General features: G+C 38.2%; 1 protein-coding gene across 8 annotated transcripts in view; it reads left to right on the top strand.

Annotated features, from left to right (window-relative positions):
- The window catches only part of rgs7a (regulator of G protein signaling 7a), a 55,487-nt gene that overhangs the window by 19,858 nt on the left and 14,737 nt on the right, over positions 1-20,892 (top strand). For 4 of the 8 annotated variants that reach the window (XM_079458217.1, XM_079458216.1, XM_079458222.1 and 1 more), the window contains exon 2: positions 1,558-1,680. The exons of 3 other annotated variants lie outside the window; for them this stretch is intronic. In XM_079458217.1, the coding sequence (XP_079314343.1) occupies positions 1,603-1,680 (78 nt within the window). In that variant the 5' untranslated portion in view covers positions 1,558-1,602. Of the gene's footprint in view, positions 1-856; positions 1,002-1,557; positions 1,681-20,892 lie in introns of those variants that run through there. One more of the 8 variants, XM_079458218.1, reaches the window with a different exon arrangement.

The following is a 20,892-nucleotide window of genomic DNA, read 5'->3' as shown; positions in this document are numbered from 1 at the left end:
AACTTCGTGCACCGCGTTTTCAGCCTATTTGCATACTGGGGAAAAATGAATTATGATTAAACATTTTTCAAATTTACAATTTGTTTGTTTCAGCACGTATGGATTGCTTATTGATGGGCGTCTACTCTGTTTGTATTAAATTAGAAATTGCCAATATTTCTAGCGTGACGTATTTGACAGGAAAACAGAATATTTATGAATGATTAAACGGGGCCCGTTTTAGGAGACGTGAGAGGAATAACGCACGATACTGACGTTTGTGCAAACTTGTCTTTACATATAAACAAGGCCGATATTATGCCAATGTAACTATATTAATATGGTTAAGATAATTGAAAGTCTACATATATGGACAAAACTTAGTAAACAACTGTAGTGTGAAGCTATGATTTTACGTCTGTCTGTAGGTTCTCAAAACATGCCCTCGTGTTTACAGGATGCAGATATTAGAATGCACTCGGAAGTTTTGTTTGTTTTATTAGTAAATACAATTACACAATTAGCTCAGTGGAATGAAACGTTGTCAGTGGCCTCAGAATTAGCTTAGCGTTTAAGAGTATTTGTGCTTTAACTTCAGGTAGCATTACACAGACATCGGTCCTCAAACGCCGCGATTTATAAGCTTCCGTACATTTAAGAGCGAGTGACCCATTGTGATGATGAAGTGTCTTTCGAATAACAAAAATAGTTTTGATAATAATTGATGAACTCAATTAAAAAAGAAGTAACCACGTACAGAACAAACATGGCAAATACAGCAGAAGAAAAAAGCAACACCCTCCGCTTCGTGCGGGGTCCAGGATTGGTTCAAGGTTGGATGCGCGTGCCCTTGTCGTCGGCGCGTGCCCCGTCCTTCAGCAGAATCACTGCGCGCGATGACGCGTCAGCATCAACCAAAGCATCACTAATATTTCCAATGAATTACACGTCCGAAAGCTGACGAACCTGATCCACTCCGGGATCGCGGATCCATCTTCTAGTGGAGACGGGGCGTGTTTGAGGTGAGGATGAAAAGATGCGATGCTTTAGCGATGTGCATTTTATTGGCGATAGCAGGTCTCGTGAATGGGCTGCAGTTCCGCCAGAGGAGCTGTCTGTAGTTCTGAAGGATCGGGTGTCTGTGCAAGACTGTGCATTTTGGTGGAACGAAATTGGCATCGTGCTCTCTTCTTTAGCCCGTTGAAATAATGTATGACAGTGAATCCACATTGACACCGTAAAGGGTTGGAATACATGACATAAGGATGCAGCGCGAGGTGGTACGGTGATAGCGTGTAAATGTTGTCCCATCATCCAACTGAGAGCAACTTGGACGTTATGTATCAATGTTATCAATTACTGTCATCGGTAATGTGTTCGTGGAGCAATTTGGGATTATATTAATATTGGAAGGAAAATCCACAAAGATCTGATGAATAATTTTAAGACGACTCTAATGCACTTGTGTACAAAAAGAATTAGACAATCAAATAAGACAATCATTTTATTCTTTGTCCATTAAGACATCAGGTGCACTTGTGTTGCTCCAGGTTTGAATGACCTGTTATTCTCCTTCAGGTTTAAAGATCCACTGGAATAGCTGTTCGGCAGCATTTTAGGACCATGGCGAAAAACAACAGCCTTCATCCTAACAGCAACGGAGAGACTGATGACTCCCCAAACATGCTGGTTTACCGAAAGGTATGACATTGAGATATTTTCGTTGCGGAATACAACAGCTCCCCTATACAAGTTTCACAACAAATAACCAAAATCTGAAAAGGAGAGTCTCTTTTAATACTGTGTATGGTATTCTTCCTCTCCATTGCCTAATTGCTTATGTGCTTGGGTCAAAGACATTTGTGTTGCTGACGGAGCACTAAAGTCTGTCATGGTGGCTGAGAGCCACTAACTCTACCATTCGCCCTTTGGTGGCTCAGGAAAGAAACATGAATTTTTCAAGAAGCCATTATCACGTAATTCAAAGACTTGTGTGGCAAATTACGGGTTCAATCATGGTCAGTCTTTTTGACAGTCATTAGGAGCCTGTTTAAATGAGGTCTGATTATGAATCGGATATTAGAGTTGCTCCTCGCGATGAATTAATCATTTTGAATTTTATGCCCGGCATACGTTACTAGATTTTCTGCTGAAAATATGAGTGGTGCTTCTTTGGTTCTGTAGGTGGTCGGTCGCTAGGGTGTTCTGGAAGATTGCTTGGTCCGAGTTATAAAAGCCCCCAGCTCCTTCAATGTTAGTCTATGCAAACTGTAATGATAAAAGTTTGTTTGAAGGGTTTGTTGGAAATCCTTAACCATAATTACGAGTAAGAGTAAGTAGTAGAAATGCATGTCTCGCCAAGTAAAACTAAAATGGTTTTAATACTTTTTTAAGCATAACTCACAAAACAGATTGTTTGATTGAACACGGGCTCCGAAATTGCTCGCTGGATCGGCAGCACTAGATATGGACACAAGCTTCAGTGTGATTACAGCTAGAACATCTCTGTCCTGAACCAGCTTGCCTTCCCTTTTCTCTCGAGCATGTTCAATTTCAATCCGTTCCCTCAGGTGCAACTGAAATATGTTGTCAGAACATGCCAGTCAGATATAGTCTGAAGACAGTGAATCATTCCTCTATCGGGGGCTGCAGAATTTCTCCTTCAAGAGTATTTTTTGTGCCGTCTTTCAATTCATTTCCTTCACCCTTCAGTTGATTTTCACATTTCTTTCATGCTGGTTCAGTCTTATTAGGTGAGCTGTGCCGTAGAGATGCAGCAAAGAAAAACGCTATTAGATGCAGTCAGAGATACTGTGAGTGTGGCTCTTTCCTTCAGATCTCAACACAGGTTTGAAACGTATAAGATCTGAATACATTTATGAGGAATCCTGTGCAGAGTGAAGCTTAAATGATGTGTCGCGGCTTGCGAAGGTGTATTAAAACTAGCAGCAGTACTGCACATCACATGTTTCAAGGACCTGTTGTAAAATGTTATGTTCTTATTTTATATTTTTCAGTGATGGTCTTCCACTATGTAAAGTGTCTAAAAGACACCCATATAATGACAAATATTATGGAATAAAGAATAATATACGTATAGAAACAACAAAAATAAAAACACTGACCAAACTGGTCATAAACAGTTCATTCAAAAGCATGAAATAGAGAGTTTAATGTAAATTATTTCAGGAGTGTGGTGCATAAATGTATCCCACTTTAGTAAGAACAGGTGGAGTTTCTAGGCTTGGTTGCCCATCCGTGAGTATGTATTTCTTTTGAGAAGAGAAAGAGGGAGTTATAATGATGAATTTAGTGTAAATGGAAATGTTAAATTATAAAGTTCACTGTGTGTGACCAAGAGTGGTCACCACCAGTTTTCACACATAAGATGCTATGAAAAATTCATCAAGCCATGAAACCGTAGGAAAGCAGCTCTCGCACACAGGCGAATAATGTAAACGTAAAGACTTGTTTAAAACCTTTAGAGAGTCATTTTCACTTGTCTAACAGACTCATTAATTCTTCAGCTGATGATACATTTCCATTACACTTATCTGTATGTAATTGATGTGTAGTGAATTGCTGTTTTGTCAGGTAACCTGAAAATGTCGTGTATGCGCTAAATTCTAAATAGGTTTTTATTAAAGTGAAGTCCTTTATTTAATATGCAATCAACCTCACTACTTAACCAATTAAAGTGATTTTAGGGGTCAGATTATGTAGAAATGAAGTGAGAGAGCAAGAAAGAATATTTTTAAATGGTAAATTCGAGTTTGACAGGTTTTTAAGTCCAGTTTGAAAAAATGCAATAATCGTGCAATGTAAGACATAAGACCTAAACCAAAGTCATGTGGGACTTTTAAAACCTTTGATAGGAAAGGGGAAAGGATTGTATTATTTGTTTTCAATCATTTCGATTTCAGTGCGAGATGATGAAACAAATAATTAACACTGCACACTTGGGAAACACACTGACATGTTCCTTACTTTATTCAGCAACTTGTATGACATTTTAGGTTTTTACTGTTGTAAATCTTCACACATCCCCTCCCCACTTTACACCTGACGTAGCACTGTAATAAAATAAAAACCCTACCGTGTAGATGATGACAGTTTTACCTCCCTTGGTATTTGGTAGAGAAGACCTGTAAATTCTCGAGCTGTGCAGATGTATTGCTACTGTGGGGGAGAGCAAGATGAAGATAGATTGACAGACGAGAGGAAGAAAGGGAATTATAAATGAGAAACTGTACCTGGTGTCTAATGTACTGTAGTGCCACATCTGCCCGAAATAAAACCTTCAGTTTCCAAGCCATAGTTGTTATTTATTACACTGTATGGTTATATTGCACATCAAAACTTGAAGACAGGTAGCTTAGAGCAGTGGTTCTCAAACTGGTGGCCGTGGTCCCCTGGAGACCCCAAGATGCATCCAGGGGGGCCACAGTGTAATTTTATGAAATTTATCATATTTTTGGCTATATAACATCTGAAATATGATTTTGTATAACATTGTATGTTTTTGGTTTAATTAACACTCAAAGTTTAAGTCTCTATTTGGGGAGCCACAAAGCAATGCACCCTACACAAAGTGTGTTTTCACACAACGATAAAGTGTGAAAACCCCTGGCTCAGAATAAATTGAATTTGTGTTGGCTAGCATTAGTGGTGCGTTTAAAGGCTGGCATCACTTGCTGGTGCTCGTCTGCTGTTTCCCATCTAGCAACCACTCCAATACACCCTAGCCTAGCAACTTAGCGGCAGGTTTAACACAAGCAAAACCTCTGAGAATAGACACGTTGTAGAATTGTCTGATCATTCAGGTACACACATATGCATTCACAGATATACAGTGCACACTCATGGGCCTGGCACATCCAACCAGATAAATGTACGGTAACATACTGTATATACGCCCATGTTGTATTGTTGGTAGGTTTGACTCTAGAAATGAGAGAATATCATAATAGAAAAGATACATTGTGATTACATGTGCAAACTTTGGAATAGTAAAAAAACCTGGAATATTTTTAGTTTTTTGTTCAGCATTAATTGGATTTTTCAATATTTAGTGTTTATACGCACTTGCACATATTTAGGTATTCCTTTGCACATCTGCTGTTGTTTATAGCCTGGGGGCTGCATAAATTCCTACCATTAGGAGAAGCTCAGAGATTGCAGTCCTTTTTTGAAGGTTTAGACTATTCACACCATCAGCTATCGCACTGCGTTTAAAATGCTCAGTCACACAAACTGCTGCTGGTGAATATAAAATCTCTTTCGGATGATGGAGACACCAATCTGTTCCAACACAACCATCTCGGCTTCTGCCTCCTCATGCATAATTCATATCTAGACCAGCATGCCTCTTTTTATCACGCTGCACATCCTATGTTGAGCGACTGCTGGAGCTTCTTGGCCAAACAAGAACCGCAGCTCAAATTTTCTGGCGGCTTTGTAAGCGAGGTTCGACTCAATCATGTGTCTTATCTTTCTCCATCCTTTTATTCTTGATTCGAGGAACAGCTCATCCTTCATCGGTGGTTCATGACCCTGAGTGGGGTTGCCATCGGTGAGAGACTCATATGACTCATCGCACACTATCTTAGGGCTTCGCTCAGTATGCCTGTCTTCTGGCTGTTACGTCAGCGTGGTTTTGAGAGTGCTAACATATGTGGTATTACTGGGGGTTGAAGCGAGAAATGAGATGGAAATGAGGAATTGTCTCGTGACAGTTTTAGATGTGTTGACGCTTTAAGTACAACGTTTTCGTGTGCAAACTGAAAAGACACGCAAGTATGTGAAACGCTCAAATTTTTTAAAGAGAATATCAAACTCCTTTTGGCAATTTGGCAAGTCGTTTTTAAGGACCGGAGCTTGCCGTATTGAAAAAGTCATATTTATGTGACCAAACTATACAGCAGAAACCATTTGTACGCCATCACAATACGTATTTTTTTAATACAATACGTTAAATATATATGGCCAAGTGGTCAATTTTGTGATGCGTCTTCTTGGAGAGGATTTCAGTCTGCTAGAAGTCTAAAGACCTTTTTACGGCGAATGCAAAACTAATCGCCAACGACAGTTGAGAGGTTGCCTCTGTTAATTTATTCCCTTTAAACCATCACGACTACATCCATCGAAGCTTTTCTAATAAATCCAACACCTTCAATAAATCTCAAGACAATTACTGTCAGACTTTGAAACCGCCTGCTTTGAGGAATGTCATGCTCCGGTGTTTACTCCGATGTAGTTTGTGGGAGATCTGTATGTTATTTTATTGAAAGGCCACATGTTCTTGGATTGAGATGAAGATGAGATTAATTTGTGAAATCTGTTCGATTTGGGACTTAAATTGCATCACTGCATATCTCTATACATGTTCTTACCTCATATAGATGTTCAATGAAAAAGCACACTTTGATTGTGGCTAAGCAACTGTGTGACTAGGTTACTTATCTTTTATTATCTAATTTGTATTGCAAGACATTTATAAACCACATTAAAGATAATCGCTGTAAGCTTGTTCTACATAAATAGACACCTTGAAGGCATTTTGGGCGTTACTGTGTGAGTATCTTCCGCACCAGTAGACACAATAGTTGTATTGTTGATATGCATAGCTGTTTGTTTTGACACAGATGAATTGGTTGCTTGACATGTAATTGGTTGGGCTTCATGCCCATCATGTTCGTCAGCAAGACAATGTGTATGGATCTGTATTATTGATTATATAGATCTGTTTTGTTGTTTGTATGGAAGTGTTTTTGGTTAACTTGTATGCACTGTGTTATATTGATAACATGTCAGCCAATCGTGTTTCAATAAAAATGGTGATTTGTTTATCGGACTCAATTTACAGAAGCTTGATCTGAAGTGAAAATCATTAAACCCTGGGAAATGAAGGCAAAAGAGAGAGAATTAGAATAAGAAAAATTTAAAATTTCTAGTTTTGAAGTAGGTCTGAATCTTTAACCCCTCCACGGCTCTGATGAAAGAAAATATTTTGGGAAGTTTTTTAATCATCGACAGCTAAAGATTCTGCGAGCTGCATGGAAAAGATTTCAGTATGTGATAGTAACCCTACTTAAGTTAGAGGTATACTTATTATTATTCTTTTAATATTGCTCTGCAAAATACTACCTCGAATAATGCAAAGAACATTGTAAATCAGACACATTTGGGGTCTCCCTTTACAGCTCTTTTTTCTCTGAGGAAAAACAGTTAATTTAAGTAAACAAATAATGTCATGATTCTGCCTTCTGTTGTCTTGATTTTCTGGTCTAGGGGCAGGATCATGACAGACCCACGTGTTGTATGTGGAGAGAAACATATTAATGTCAATCAGGACATAATATGCGTTCTCTCCTGTCTCGTCATTTGGCCCCGCACCTGTCGTTTCTAGTATAGCTCCCCTCCTGTGTCTCATTACCCACACCTGCCCATCGTTATCTCCTTTGTTAGTCTCCCTATTTAATACTCTCTTGTCTATTGTCTGGTGCTCGTTCGTTGTACATGTTTCCTGCCCTGTACGTAGAGTTCCTTGTTCTTGTTCCGAGCCGCTTTATGTATTTGTTAGAATGACCCAGTGTTTGGTTATTTTTGCCCCCCTTGTGGGAAGTATTTGTTTTGTTATTTATTATTAAAGTCTGTTACCCCGTATTGCTGCCTGCGCTTGGGTTCTTCACTATACGTTTCGTGACAAATAATTTCTGAAACAACAGACTGTTGTTTTAACCTTTTGACATTTTATGTAATTGGGATCCATTAAAGTCACCATGAAATTAAACAGGAACATTCTAAGTGTTTCACGCAGTGTTAAAGTGATTATTATAAATGATTTATACGTGCACACCATTTAAAATTTTTAAATTTGCACTTTTTATCCTTTATCAAAAACACTATGCTCCTCTTCCTCTCTCAACAACAACTCTTCACCACTTGACGTAACCAACAAAAAAGAGGTAGGACTTTACCGACTGTCCAATGGCCAGGCATTTGTAGCCCTCGCCTCAATTTACAGGCCAATTTACAGGCCCAATTTACAACAAACCAATCAAAAAGGGAATTGCAAAATAAAGCCCCCCTACATTTTTTCTCATTTCAGAAGCCATTTCACTGAGGTCTCGCTATGGAAAAGAAGTAAATCACAACTTCCGTTTCATGATGCCTATAAGCATAGATTTGATGGATGAGCTTTCTCTGTTAATTTACACAGAAAAAGAGTTTTAGTTTAATTATATGATATGTTCACTGTGACACATACACACACCCACACATATGCACACAATGGCTGGAAAGAAATGTCCATGAAGGAAGTAGATCGGCCCCTAAGGTGTCATTTAATTTGTGTAAGGTTATCTCAGACTGTAGTACACTAAGCAAGTGTATGGTTGAAAGAAGACCTGGATGCACAATAGGGAATCATTTAAAGCAACTCAATTTATTCATCCATCACACGAAATGAAAGAAACACGATTCTCTTAAGGTCTTTCCAGTTTACGCTGCATATTACAAACTCGTATCCTCATGTTGTAGTGCAGCACTGTTACATAACATACTGGGGTTTTTTTTCTCCACCGTTGAAAAACCTCATTGGCCAGCTCGTCTCGAACACGCATGTATCGATGTACGACCCCCCCCTACTTTTCCATTTCTTCCTTATCACTTCCAAAAAGACATTCAATCCAGTTTTTCACATATTATAGCTCTTGTATGAAACGGAAGTCTCCCGTCAACTCCCTTCCTCTTCGTTCACGTTTTTCCGTCTGATCTCGCTGTCATTACTGCCTCTAATCATTTTATTCTATCCGTTGAAAAGCTCTCTGTTCATCCCCATACGCTGAGGTCGACATCCTTGATTCACAACTAATGTTCTAGTAGTAATGGAAATTCTAACCCGCCAATAATGTGTTGATAACATAAGCATCCTCAGGAGGACTGCAGAAATGTGGATTTGAAAATAGCACAACCTGGAAGAGCAAGTAGTAACAACCCTAATCTGAAGTGATTGTTGAGCCCTCTCTCCTCTCCCAGCGATAGGAAAGCTTTAAATGAAACATTAGTTGTTGATTTCGACGATAAATACTGTTTACAGTGCTTATACAACATTACTCAGTTTCAGCATCCATGTATATGTATGGTGTCTAACTGTCTATGTATGTCAATGACCAGTACAACATTGACTTAACCGAGGGTGTCATTTGGAGCAAAACTATCCTTTTGTCAGACCAATGTCTAAATGGGTAAGTATTCAGGAAATCTGTTTAAGGGAAACCCAGGGTTTAGAGATGTCTGGCTTAATACGTTGTAATAGCCTTACACTACTAGCAATTTGTCACTAGAAACGCATAAAATATATTCATTTCTTAAAAATAACTGAACACAGACACACTAATAATTTCTTCAGTAAATATAAGGTGCTCTAGGATAAATATATACTCTATATAAAAATTCTAAAGAAAGAAAATAAAGACGCTATTTGGTGTATTTTCATACATTTTAATATTGTTTGTCAGAAGCAATATGAATATACATATTAATAACCAAAATCGTTGCGAATTTAATATATACACAATATTTTTTGCTATTGTAAAATGCATTTTATCCAGCTTTTGACTTATTGATGTAGATATATAAAGATCAGTAACTTTGCCTATTGTTTTATATGTCTCTGTTATTGAGTGACGGTGGCTTATATTCATGTGTGCTCTAAAAGTGAGGCTGATGCCATTGTTACTGTTTATTGGTAAACTTCATGAATACACATGCCTTTGCTCCACATTGCCGCGAAAATAAATAAATGCAATCAGGGTATTTTAAGGCATGAATCCTGTTCACAGGAAAAAGGTTTAAAAATGAAATTTGATGATCAAAAATGAGTATTACGGGATTGACTACAGTGATATTTTAACAGATTTCTGATGTTTAATATCTCAGAGAAAATGCATTGATTTTCCTCAGTGAATTTCCTCTATTAGATTGTATTAATAGGCTTTTAATGAGCCTGTGCTCGGACAGTAAAGTGTCAAGTAACAGGAAATTGATATTGTGTATAGAGTACATCCCTGCATACTCACTACATCTCTTGTGTTATAGTCCCGTGTACTGCTGTTTTTGCTGACTGTCAGGTATTCTTATTGTATCTTTGAGCATTAAAGCAAGTGATGATGATGATATAAAAAGAAAGAGAGACAGACGTATTGACATTGTGAGTCCATATCCATTAACCTTGTTCTTCATCATTTCCTAGCCCTTGCTTTGAACCATCTCCACCCTCATCCTGTTTCCCATCCATTCAGCCCTTGCCTGGAACAGCATGCATTTTCCCATTTTTCTCGCCATTGTCTCTTCCTCCAAGTTATGAAATTCTTAACCTCATTTATCTCTCTCCCCCTCTGTTGTTTCCTTGGCGCGTCATCGTGTTCTCTTCAGCATACTGAGATTCTGTCTGTGATCACCTCCTTCTGTGTTTTTGATTTAACAGGAAGAAAAGCTGATTTATTAGGCAAGAGATGGAGTGACTCACTGCCACAATATACTCTTGAGGGTGGAAGGCAGTTAGCATGTTATTGCACCGCTGACTGGGGTTTGGATTAATTAATTTCACTGTTGATGTCTCCGTGCACCTTTTAATGTCAGGTTATGGGAGAGTATTCAATCGCTTTACAGCAGCGATGAATCAACATCGCCTTATGGCTGGGGACAGAAATGTTAAGTTGCAGGCAGCACTAGCCATACATTTCTTTTCTAGTTCAGTGTTGTGTCAAATTCAAAGGCTGTCAAACTCCTACTCCTCTGGACCCTAAGGCATGTTTGTTTTGCCTGATCAAAAATGCCTGTCACATTGCACCATGTCCTGACACAGGCACGACACAACAGAGACGAAGGATAAAAGGTTTCTTTTCCGTGTACATTTTTATCTCAAGCAGACGCAACTGTGACCGTCACGCCTGGTACCCCCGCCTTTTATGAAATCTCATTCTTACGAAATTGTGCTTTTTATATAAATCTGCATTGAACATCATATATCTTCTGATTGGCTGTCGTGGAGTCATCGATTAATGCATTTTCATGGGAGTTTGTAACTATTTTATGAGGTGGCTAATTCGTATTAATTTGTTCATTTCAAGTATGATTTCAACCTGTGACTTTACAATTTGTGCAAATTAGTCACCTCATAAAATAGATACGAGTTCCTTTATGGTTTTCCTATAAATACAGTTACAGTATGTCTGTATATCCAGTACTATATACAGTTTCAAAGCAGCAAGATAAACAAACGTTACTGCGCATGCTTGCTTTTGTGGCCCAAACGTAACTTCCGCTATACATCCGCAAAGAATAGATTTCGAATTTATACTGCGATACCAAGTATCGCTGGAAACTCAACTGCTAGATGTTAATGTCCCATACAGTTTTTTGAATGCTACAAAGTTACAGGACTTAACTAATTGTTTATTTAATAAAATTGTTATACAAAGATTAATTTTACATATTAAATTAAATATAAATAGTTATATTATTCGCCACTAGCTAGACCAATAAACAAAAACAGACTGGAAGTTAACTTTTGGCCAGGTGCATGCCACCGATGATTATTAAATATTATAATACAATGCATTTCCTTATGGTTTGTCCTTATGGTACATCAAATTGTATATAATGTAGGCTATACAAAATAAATTACGATTAGCTATTTAAAAAATAAACGTAATGTTTATTTGTAGCCTTACTTTATATGTGATATATCATTTAAATACACTAATTAATGTAATATGATGGTTAAGATGTAAAAAGTTATGTAGAATTGGGAGCAAAATGTAAAACTATAAAGACGTCTTTCAGCAAATTGTACAATTTTGATAAACTTTAAATAGCATTAATTACCGTTGGGTTGAAATCTTGTTACCTCCAGAAATAACTCCAATGAGACGTGAAAGTGGTCCAAGGCACATTCAGGCTACATTCATATTAGGACATTTTTGCCTTATGTTTTGTCTCTTGCCCCTACAGTAAACACAGCGTGTCTGCCTGTTCCTGTCACTACTGCGTTGTAATTATATCTTCAGATGTGGCCAGAAGAAATCTATCCGTTTACTCAGATTGAATGCAATGATCAATAGAAACTACAGGTGTGCATGATGTGTGGATCTTAAAATTTGCATGAATCGACTCTCATTTTGCCTGCTGCTAACCTCAATGCATTTCTGCTCTGCTTTTCCAAGGATGGATAAAATTGTCTCTTGAAAAAAAAAAACCTTGTCATGTCACAGGATTTTGTCTGCAGTATTGACAGGGTGTAACCTGGATAAGAGTCTGCTCATTTAAAATATACAGATCTTATAGCATATACATTTTATATCTCACTGTAGTTTATGCTTTTATTAATGTTGTCAGAAGAGTTTATGATTGACATCTCTCACACTATGATACATTTATTAACAGGTGGGTTTTCCTATGAACTGTGTTCAGATTCAGAAATATGAAAATTGGGGTAACTCCAAAATAGACCAAGCTATTTTAAAGCAATATTTATGTATTTACTCAGTTGAAAGGCCAGCACAAACAATAACATTTAGACACTTAAACCTGTACTGACAGTGACAGCTATCGTGCCATGCACAAAGTGGTATTGAGTTTTTCAATATTTGATTAGGTTGCTTTGCATGTCACTCTCTTAACATCGCAATGAACGCTGTCCTATACATAACCCAGCGAGCCCCTAGAGAGAGCTTGCGAAAGAAAGTGAAACAGACCGTGGAGGAGAGAGGCAGGGGAGCGCTTATTGCTTCAATTGATTGTACTATAAAGTTTCATCACCTCTATAGACCTGCACTTTTTTCCCGTTTCCTGTCTGTAGTGTTGTAGAGGCATGTAAATGTCCCCAAAGATTTGCCTGTCTGCCGTAATACCTCTTGTTCTGCGATGTGGACTCCAGAATAACCTAAGGAAATCTCATCACCTTCTTTTTTCCCTGATATCGATTTGAGCTAGCTTACCCTGGACCAGTTTGTTGTGGACTTTTTTATTCAATGTCTTTGGCACTTACGTTGAACAACAGGTTTGCTTTGATAAATTGATAAAAGGTTAGAAGATGATAGTTAGATGGCATGGTATAATGCATTATATGCAGAAGGCCATGATTACTTGTGTCACGAGCGAAAGCATTCCATGTGGGGTTGGCGAAAATAATGCAAGATGTAATATTTGACAGGTCATGTGATCTCAACATGGCAGCCCCGTGCGGGTCAAAATTCTCTCATAATTCACTCACCCTGATGAAACCCCAGATGTATCCGAGGCACATCGATAGTTAACACTTTCATAAGAAAACACAGCAACTGATCAAGAGACAATGAGATGATGAGAATGAGGAAATATTACAATATTTCCTCAATGTATGAATCACTAAATAAGCTCAAAATATGAATTGTTATCTCTCACAAACGTATCATTTCGCTTCAGAGGACCCATTAAAGTCTTATGGATTACTTTTATGATGAATGGAGCCAGGATGTTATTGGATATAAAAACTTTGATGTTGTTCAACTAAAGAAAGAAAGTCATACCTTCATGACATCAGAATTAGTAAATTATAAGAGTAGTAGATAGAGTGAGTCTTTAAGCTTTGCTGATTTTGCAAAATTTAGTAAAATTCACTGTGGTAAAGTCACTGTTAAGAAAAGTTACGAAATTAAAAGTAACAGTAACAGTACAGTTTGACTGTAAAAGTAAAAGGTACAGATGCATTACAGTAATAACAATATCAATGCATTAATGCAATGCAATGCATTTTAATGATTTTCACAAAGCATGTACTCCATAAGCGTTCAGTAAGTGTCCGTGCAGCTCAAAAGAATCACTGCAGCCTTATCTAGAAAATCATTTGAATACTTCGTGGTCCGTTAATTTATTTATGCTTTTGTGTTACAATATTGTGTGGCTTAACTAAACACGCACGAAGGATTTGTTTCAAGGCCAGTATATGGTCATAGTGTTTAATAAGCTGCAACCTTGTGTCATTAAACACTTCGGTTAAAGCCTACAGCCAAGAGCAGATCATTTGTATGCTTTCCACCGGGTCCCTGCTTCCATACACCGCTTGTTGAAAAGTAATAGTGCTTCTTTTCTTGTAACAATGAGTGGCCAAGGTCTTTGTTCCATAACTGCCATGGTTTAATAATGCGAACATGTTGAATATGTGGCTAATGCCTCTACAGAATTTCTATTATAATATTAAAAAACATACTGGAATGTTTATTGTCGTCATAAATCTCAGCTGGTATACAGGAAGATGAATGATAACAATGATATCCGGCGGATAAGAGTGATGTCTCTGAATGCCTTGTTGTTATGCAGGGCACACATGTAGACACAGGGGGACAGAGGTTTTGGGCTAAAAATAGTCCAGACTCACTCTTGCTTTTCATAAGGACATTTTTTTCTGCTAATCACTCTTTCACGTTTGCACCTCTCTCTCTCTCTCTTCTCTCCTTCCATTTGAAAGTTTAATTGTGGAGGACACGTCACATCAACTGCGCTGCAGCTGTTATGTTAAATAGGTACTCCCGTTTGACGTTATAGAGCATGGTGTTATGTTTGTTTCATTACATTGTGGTGCAGGTCTATAATCTCGGCTTTCTTTTCACCTTCAGATCACCTTCAGAGCTGTTAGCTCAAGTGCTGAGGTGCGTCATAGGTGGAGGTGCTTTGGTCTAGTGATGAAAGCTCAGCGCCGGTAACCGAAAGGTTGTTGGCTTGATCATCGCAAGAACTGAACCAGAAGCAACCAGCAGTGTGCTGTTGAAAAAGGCACTTAACCCTAGGTTACTCCGAAGAGAAATGTTCTAGTATAAGGCAACAAACTTATATCAGGCATACACAAAACAAATGGCAAACACATGCATGCATATTGTATTTAAAAAGATAAATCAATACATGTTTATTATGTATTTAAACCATAGATACATAAAAATATAAAATATATACAATATTTCTGAAATATATACATGCATGCGTACGTGTATGCGTTTATAAATACAAAATAAATATGGAGTGCACAGACATATATTGTGGAAACTTTAATTATGGATGCGATTAAGCGCGATTTCCAAGGCAAAACTAAATTTCCCCATTTTTTACTCCTGACTGAACATGACTTTCTTCTTGAAGAATAATGCAGTTAGAGTTATAATACCATGTCTCATTTTTCTTCCAAGGGGTAGAATGGGAGAATTTTTTGAAGCTCACCCATCGATCAAAGAACGTCTAGACACGGCTCTTTGGTCTTTACACGAGTCTTCTGAAGCGAGTCAATGGGTTTGTTTAAGAGAAATATCCATATCTATAGCGCTTTTAACGTTAAATTCCTTGCTTCCATTGTCCCTCGGATGCGCGTGAACCTGAGGCTATCAAATGACCGCGACGAAAGCTCCCGCATTAAGTAGATGGTATGGATCAAAACGAAAAAGGCAGCGTTCGACAGCGGAACTTATGACACGCCTGCGTCATTTGCCCCACTTGAATTTAATACTTGATAGAGTTGTAAAGTTTAATACAGGTTTATTTGTCTTACTCTGTCGGCAGACATTTTGCTTGTTTGAAGCATAAACTCACTTAATTTTGATGTAGTTTTTCTGATTAAATCATTTAGCTTCTGAATAATATGTATCTTTATTTAACAATTTTTTGTTTTATGTACTACAAAACAAAGCAAGAATATTAAGCGAGAAATATTTTTTGCAGTGTTCCGGTCTTGTCTTATTTGTTCTTGATCATCAAGTCACAGTTGCACGCAAAGAGGTATAATGGTCCAGCGAATTTAAACCAAAGCAGGCGATCGTGCAACAAATGTATTAATCCGGTGTGCGTTCAGTTAATATGTACACAAGTGTATATATGACAGTGTTTGGTGAAAAGCAGCAGGTGGGCGGTCGGATTCATTTTCTGCAGAATCGTATTTTTCCACAGCTGAGTCAGAACACCCACTAAAATCCCACCCACACGTGCTCTCATAGAAACAGACACACACGCATGCAAGCGCAGACACATGCAAACTACCCAAAAAATATGCAAAAAGAGACTGAGAGATGAATAGGGCCGCCCTTCAAGTCTGTCTGATCTCTGCCTTAATTCCTTAACACATGGTTCCACCTCCACCCCCATTGATTAAAATTATTTTAGGTGAACATATTACATAAAACCTGTTTATATATATATATATATATATATATATATATATATATATATATTGATATAACCAATTGTTAGATTGAGGCTGGGGCAGGATTCACTGCAGGTCTACTCTACTTTAGTACTGTGATTTATCACTGATGCAGCGGAAATAAGGCAATATGAGAAAACTAAAAATAAAGGGATAAAATGATCGAGGGAAAGTGAAAAAGAGTAATAATTGTTGATGGTTGTATATCTCTGTTGGCTTCCACTGCTTTCTTCTCCAGTTGCTGTTTGTGAGAGCTCATGTTAAAGGGATAGTTCACCCCAAAATAAAAATGGTGTCATTATTTCATTTACCATCATCATGTCCTTCTAACCCCGAATGAGTTTTTCCTCTTTGGAACACCAAAAAAACACTCATGTCTTGAGATAAGTCTCAGCGGTTTTGAGTCCATACAACGGGGGCCGGTGTTCTTTAAAATCTTCATTTATGTTCTGCAGAAGAAACAAAGTCATAAAGGTTTAGATTTAGAATAACATTAGGGTCAGTAAATGAGGAACACATTTTGGGCTAAACCATGCCTGCAGGGCACTGTAAATACAAAACAAGCAGAACCATAGTACAGTGATGGTTATACCATAGGATTTTGTTATGCATTTTACTGCAGTACTTTTTGTGACCCATGGATATTTTCCTGGTTAGAATATATAGAACACAAAGTGAAGAATGCTGTTAGTAAAAGCTGAAAGTGTGTGCATGCGCGTGTGTGTGTGTGTGTGAGAGAGAGAGAGTGGGAGGGAGTTATACCGTACCCCCCTTTAAAGGGCATCCTCAAGCTGTGTGTGTGTGGGTGAAGCATTAGCTTACTAAATATGATTTATGCATAATGGAGAATGCTCTTCAGCTTTACGAAGTATTTAACTAAAAAACGGTTTTAAAATGTGTGCAAGGATGCGTCTTTGTGTGCGAACGAAAGGGTTGTGTGGCATGATCCTCCGTCGCATTGGAAAGATCAGGGTCACGTAAATAATCTGGTTTTATCTCACAGGCATGTTTAACACTGAATTAATATCTTCCTACCCGTTTGAAATTGCGTGTTTGTTTGTTTTGCCCACATTTCTGTTTCTCTGACAGAACGTATGGCCTTTTTTATGATGTGTGAGTGTGAATGTAAGGCATGTGTTTGTATTTAAGCCCCTGAGTGTGTGTTTGTGTGTGTGCAGGACTGGACCGGTGCATGAAAGACTTCAAAGCCAGTAAATCAGTTGGAAACTTGAGGTGTGTGTGTGTGCATGTGTGTGTGCTCTCTCTCAACAGATTGTGTGCTCTCTTATGCTCAGGACCACATCATGTTCTCAGTGAATTACTGAACAGTACTCTCTCTGATGTTGAATATTCAATTACGTGTAATACTAGATTGAATATTCATGTGCTTTTTCGGTGAAAGGGCGCTCATACCTCTGGTCTCCAGGCACATACAGATGGAGGACAGAAGGCCAGATATAGTTTATGTGTAGAAATTACTGGAGTGAAAGGCATTCTGGGCAGAATTTGAGACTTTCATAAATGGTATTCATAGCAAATTGTATAGCCTACGATATGTTTATAGCTCTATATGGGTACTAGTTGACAAATAAACAGCACGTGTCCTAAGCTGCGACCTGGCAAAAATTAAGATAAATAACTAACAATGACATTAAATCTCTCCTATAAATATATATTATGATATTTTATATTATTTTGTGAGATCCTTTGCCTTTTTGTGTGTGTGTTTTTTTGTCTTGTATTTGTGTTTTCCCATTTGTTTTGATGGGTGTTTTATCATCCTTTTTCATAATGTAATTATTTTATTTTATTTTCATTTAATCACAAAATAAAAATTACATATTTGATCAAACATACTTTTTTTTGCTTTTTCTTTTCTCCAACCTGTCTTGTTCTCTAGCACACACCTTAACACATCTATCTCCCTCTGTCTCTCTCCCCAGGCTGACATATGTATATGATGTCATCATCACCCTGGTTGCCTTGGAAACAGAAAGGGGAGGGGTAGCACAAAAAGGCAGGGAGTGAAGGATGAGGGGGGAAACGAACAGAGGAGATATAAAATTCATGTCATTCCTGCAATAACCTTGTCTCCTTCCAACCAATAACCGGCTCGTCTGACGTAAAGCTTCATTGAAAGAGACTTGTGTTCTCACAAGCAGTCTGAACCCCTGCTGTCCGCTCCACAGAGAGAGAGAGGGACGTGATGTCACAGGGGGGTATCAGAGCGCGGGGGTCACAGGGGTTAAGCGAGGAGGTTGTGTTTGAGTGTTCAGCGTTTATGTCTTTGGTAATTAGAGAGTATGAAAGTATGATTTTTGATGAAGCCACTTGTCTTGTAAGTGCACACTTGGCCTTAATGAATAAATACGCATTTATATCCTCTCTCTGTTTCTTCTGCGCTCAATCCCCCAACAGATATACATTTTTCTTTCACTTACTTATTTACTTTATAGTGGTTAAACAATGCCTAAACCTTACCCATATTAAGAACATATTCCAGTATTTTGTTGCATAGATACACTGTGAGTACACCCCATGTGCACATTCTGTAAGTATTTTGTGTTATGAAATTTGCGTGTATAAAGACCCACTTGAATATCAAGAGGTTTAGAGGTCCAGTGTATGAAATTTAGTGGTGAGGTTGCGAATTGCAACCGACGGCTCACTTTCGAAACACTATGGTGGGTGACAAAGGACTAAGATGTGTCTTCTTTTGGAGATAAAATACGGTATTTATGAAACGCGCTCCAAAGATCAGTTTGTCCGTTTAGGACTAGAAACAACATGGCAGACTTAAATTCAGTATCAAGGATAACATCACTTTACCAGTCAGGTTGATCTTGTTTTTGATGCTTTGGATACTTTCGAATTGAAAACTAGCATGACAACCAGACCTGCTTAAGATATTTTTTAACCTCAGGATTAAATAGTGTATTTCATAACTATCTACTGAAATTCACTCAGGAAATGTCAGGATACAGTGCAATTTGCTTTCATCTTTAAATTGAGTCTGTTTAGCCCTCATTTGACTGATCTATGTGTTGATGTGATGGTATTTGCTTTTTATTCAGTTTAGCGTTAGATTTTTTGGGCGATTTATCTTTTGGGCTTTTGGATCTTTTGTCTGATTGGCTTGAGCTCGTATCTGTGGCGGCCCCAGATGTGTGATCCCTGGAGATGTACCGCCAGAGGACAGTCTGTTTTGAGAGACATTTCTACGTAAATGTTACAGATTTTGTTTGGTTTGTGTTGCTCAAAAACAGTCCAGCGCATAACAACAGCTTGGTTTCGTGTGATGTTGCCTTTTCTCTTCCACCTCCTTGTAATTTCGCTTTAATTTCGGTAGTCTGAAAAATGTATTAGATTTAATGCTGTATTGTCTTTTTTGGGGGGTTAAAATACCCTATTATTTTCTTGGCTTAATATGCAGTTTGCTTGCTTGTTTGAGATTTGACATGTTGCTGTGCTTGTTTGAGACTTTCTACACAGCCACATTAGCTCAACCAATGGTGCAAGTTTGAGGTAGGACTTCATATTTGACCAATGGCAGGTGCAAAGGTGTTTTTGAAATAAATCTTTAAAGGGACAGTCATCATTTCCTCGCATTTCTTTTTTATGATGAACACAGAGAAAGATATTTGGATTTCTAACTAAACACTTCTTGGCCACCATTGACTACCATTGTTTCCTACTATGGTAGTCAATGGGGGCCAAGAACTGTTTGGTTACAAGCATTCGTCCAAATATCTTTCTCTGTGTTAAACCAAACAAAGTAATGTATACATGTTTGGAACAACTTGAGAGTGAATAAAGATAATTTTCATTTTTGGGTAAACTGTCCCTTTAATACAGACACAAGAATTAAGAAGAATCCAACTTCTGTGCTTTGCCTGCGAGAATGACCTTAAAGAAGCTCGACTAAAATAACAATGAGCCTTCCCCTCACTTCAACAAAGTGCTGATGGTTTTACAAGAAGTCTTGGCCACAGATTGTCTGCAGTACAGTGCAGCTGATGCTAGTGATGCATTTGGGAGTTTTTTATCATCACATCATTGCACTATACAACTGAGATGTCCTTATCTTTACCCCTCCCTCTCTCTCTCCCTCTCTCTCTGCCTGTGTTCTGTCGAAAATGCTTCCATTACTGTCACAGAATGTGAGATGAATGCTCAGATCCCTCATTACCTTAAATTAGCTCTTCACTGTTTGCCCACCAGTTCAGCCAGCATTTTAGACAGAGTATGTGCGAGTCTCTTGCCCCAAGAGTGTGTGCGCACACTGGAGGTGGCTGGTAACTGCCATCAAATACCATTTCCTCCCTGGATATTTAAGATGAAGCTATTTCAGGAGTCCCCTAACAGCTTTCAAAGGAATTTAACAACATTTCCTGTTAAAATTCTCTCCAAAGGCATCACCGCCGGAAGAAACGCACTCCTCCGTATCACTGGTGTAATTCTGAATGTTTACTGGGTCTCCCCTTGGGGCAGGAGCTCTCTCTCTGTGAACACGCTCATTGCACTTCGCACAAACCTGTAGGTACACGTCCACACATCTTTTAGGTACAGATGGTCGACATGATTTTGGTTTTAATGCTAGAATGATGTCACTCACTAGTATAGTCACATGCTCAGATCCCTGGTGATGCTCCACAGTGCTTGCCTTGTTAACTCAGACACTCCGA

The sequence above is a fragment of the Barbatula barbatula genome, assembly GCF_947034865.1.
Source record: "Barbatula barbatula genome assembly, chromosome: 6".
Classification (NCBI taxonomy): Eukaryota; Metazoa; Chordata; class Actinopteri; order Cypriniformes; family Nemacheilidae; genus Barbatula; species Barbatula barbatula.
This window is presented reverse-complemented; position numbering and strand designations above follow the sequence as displayed.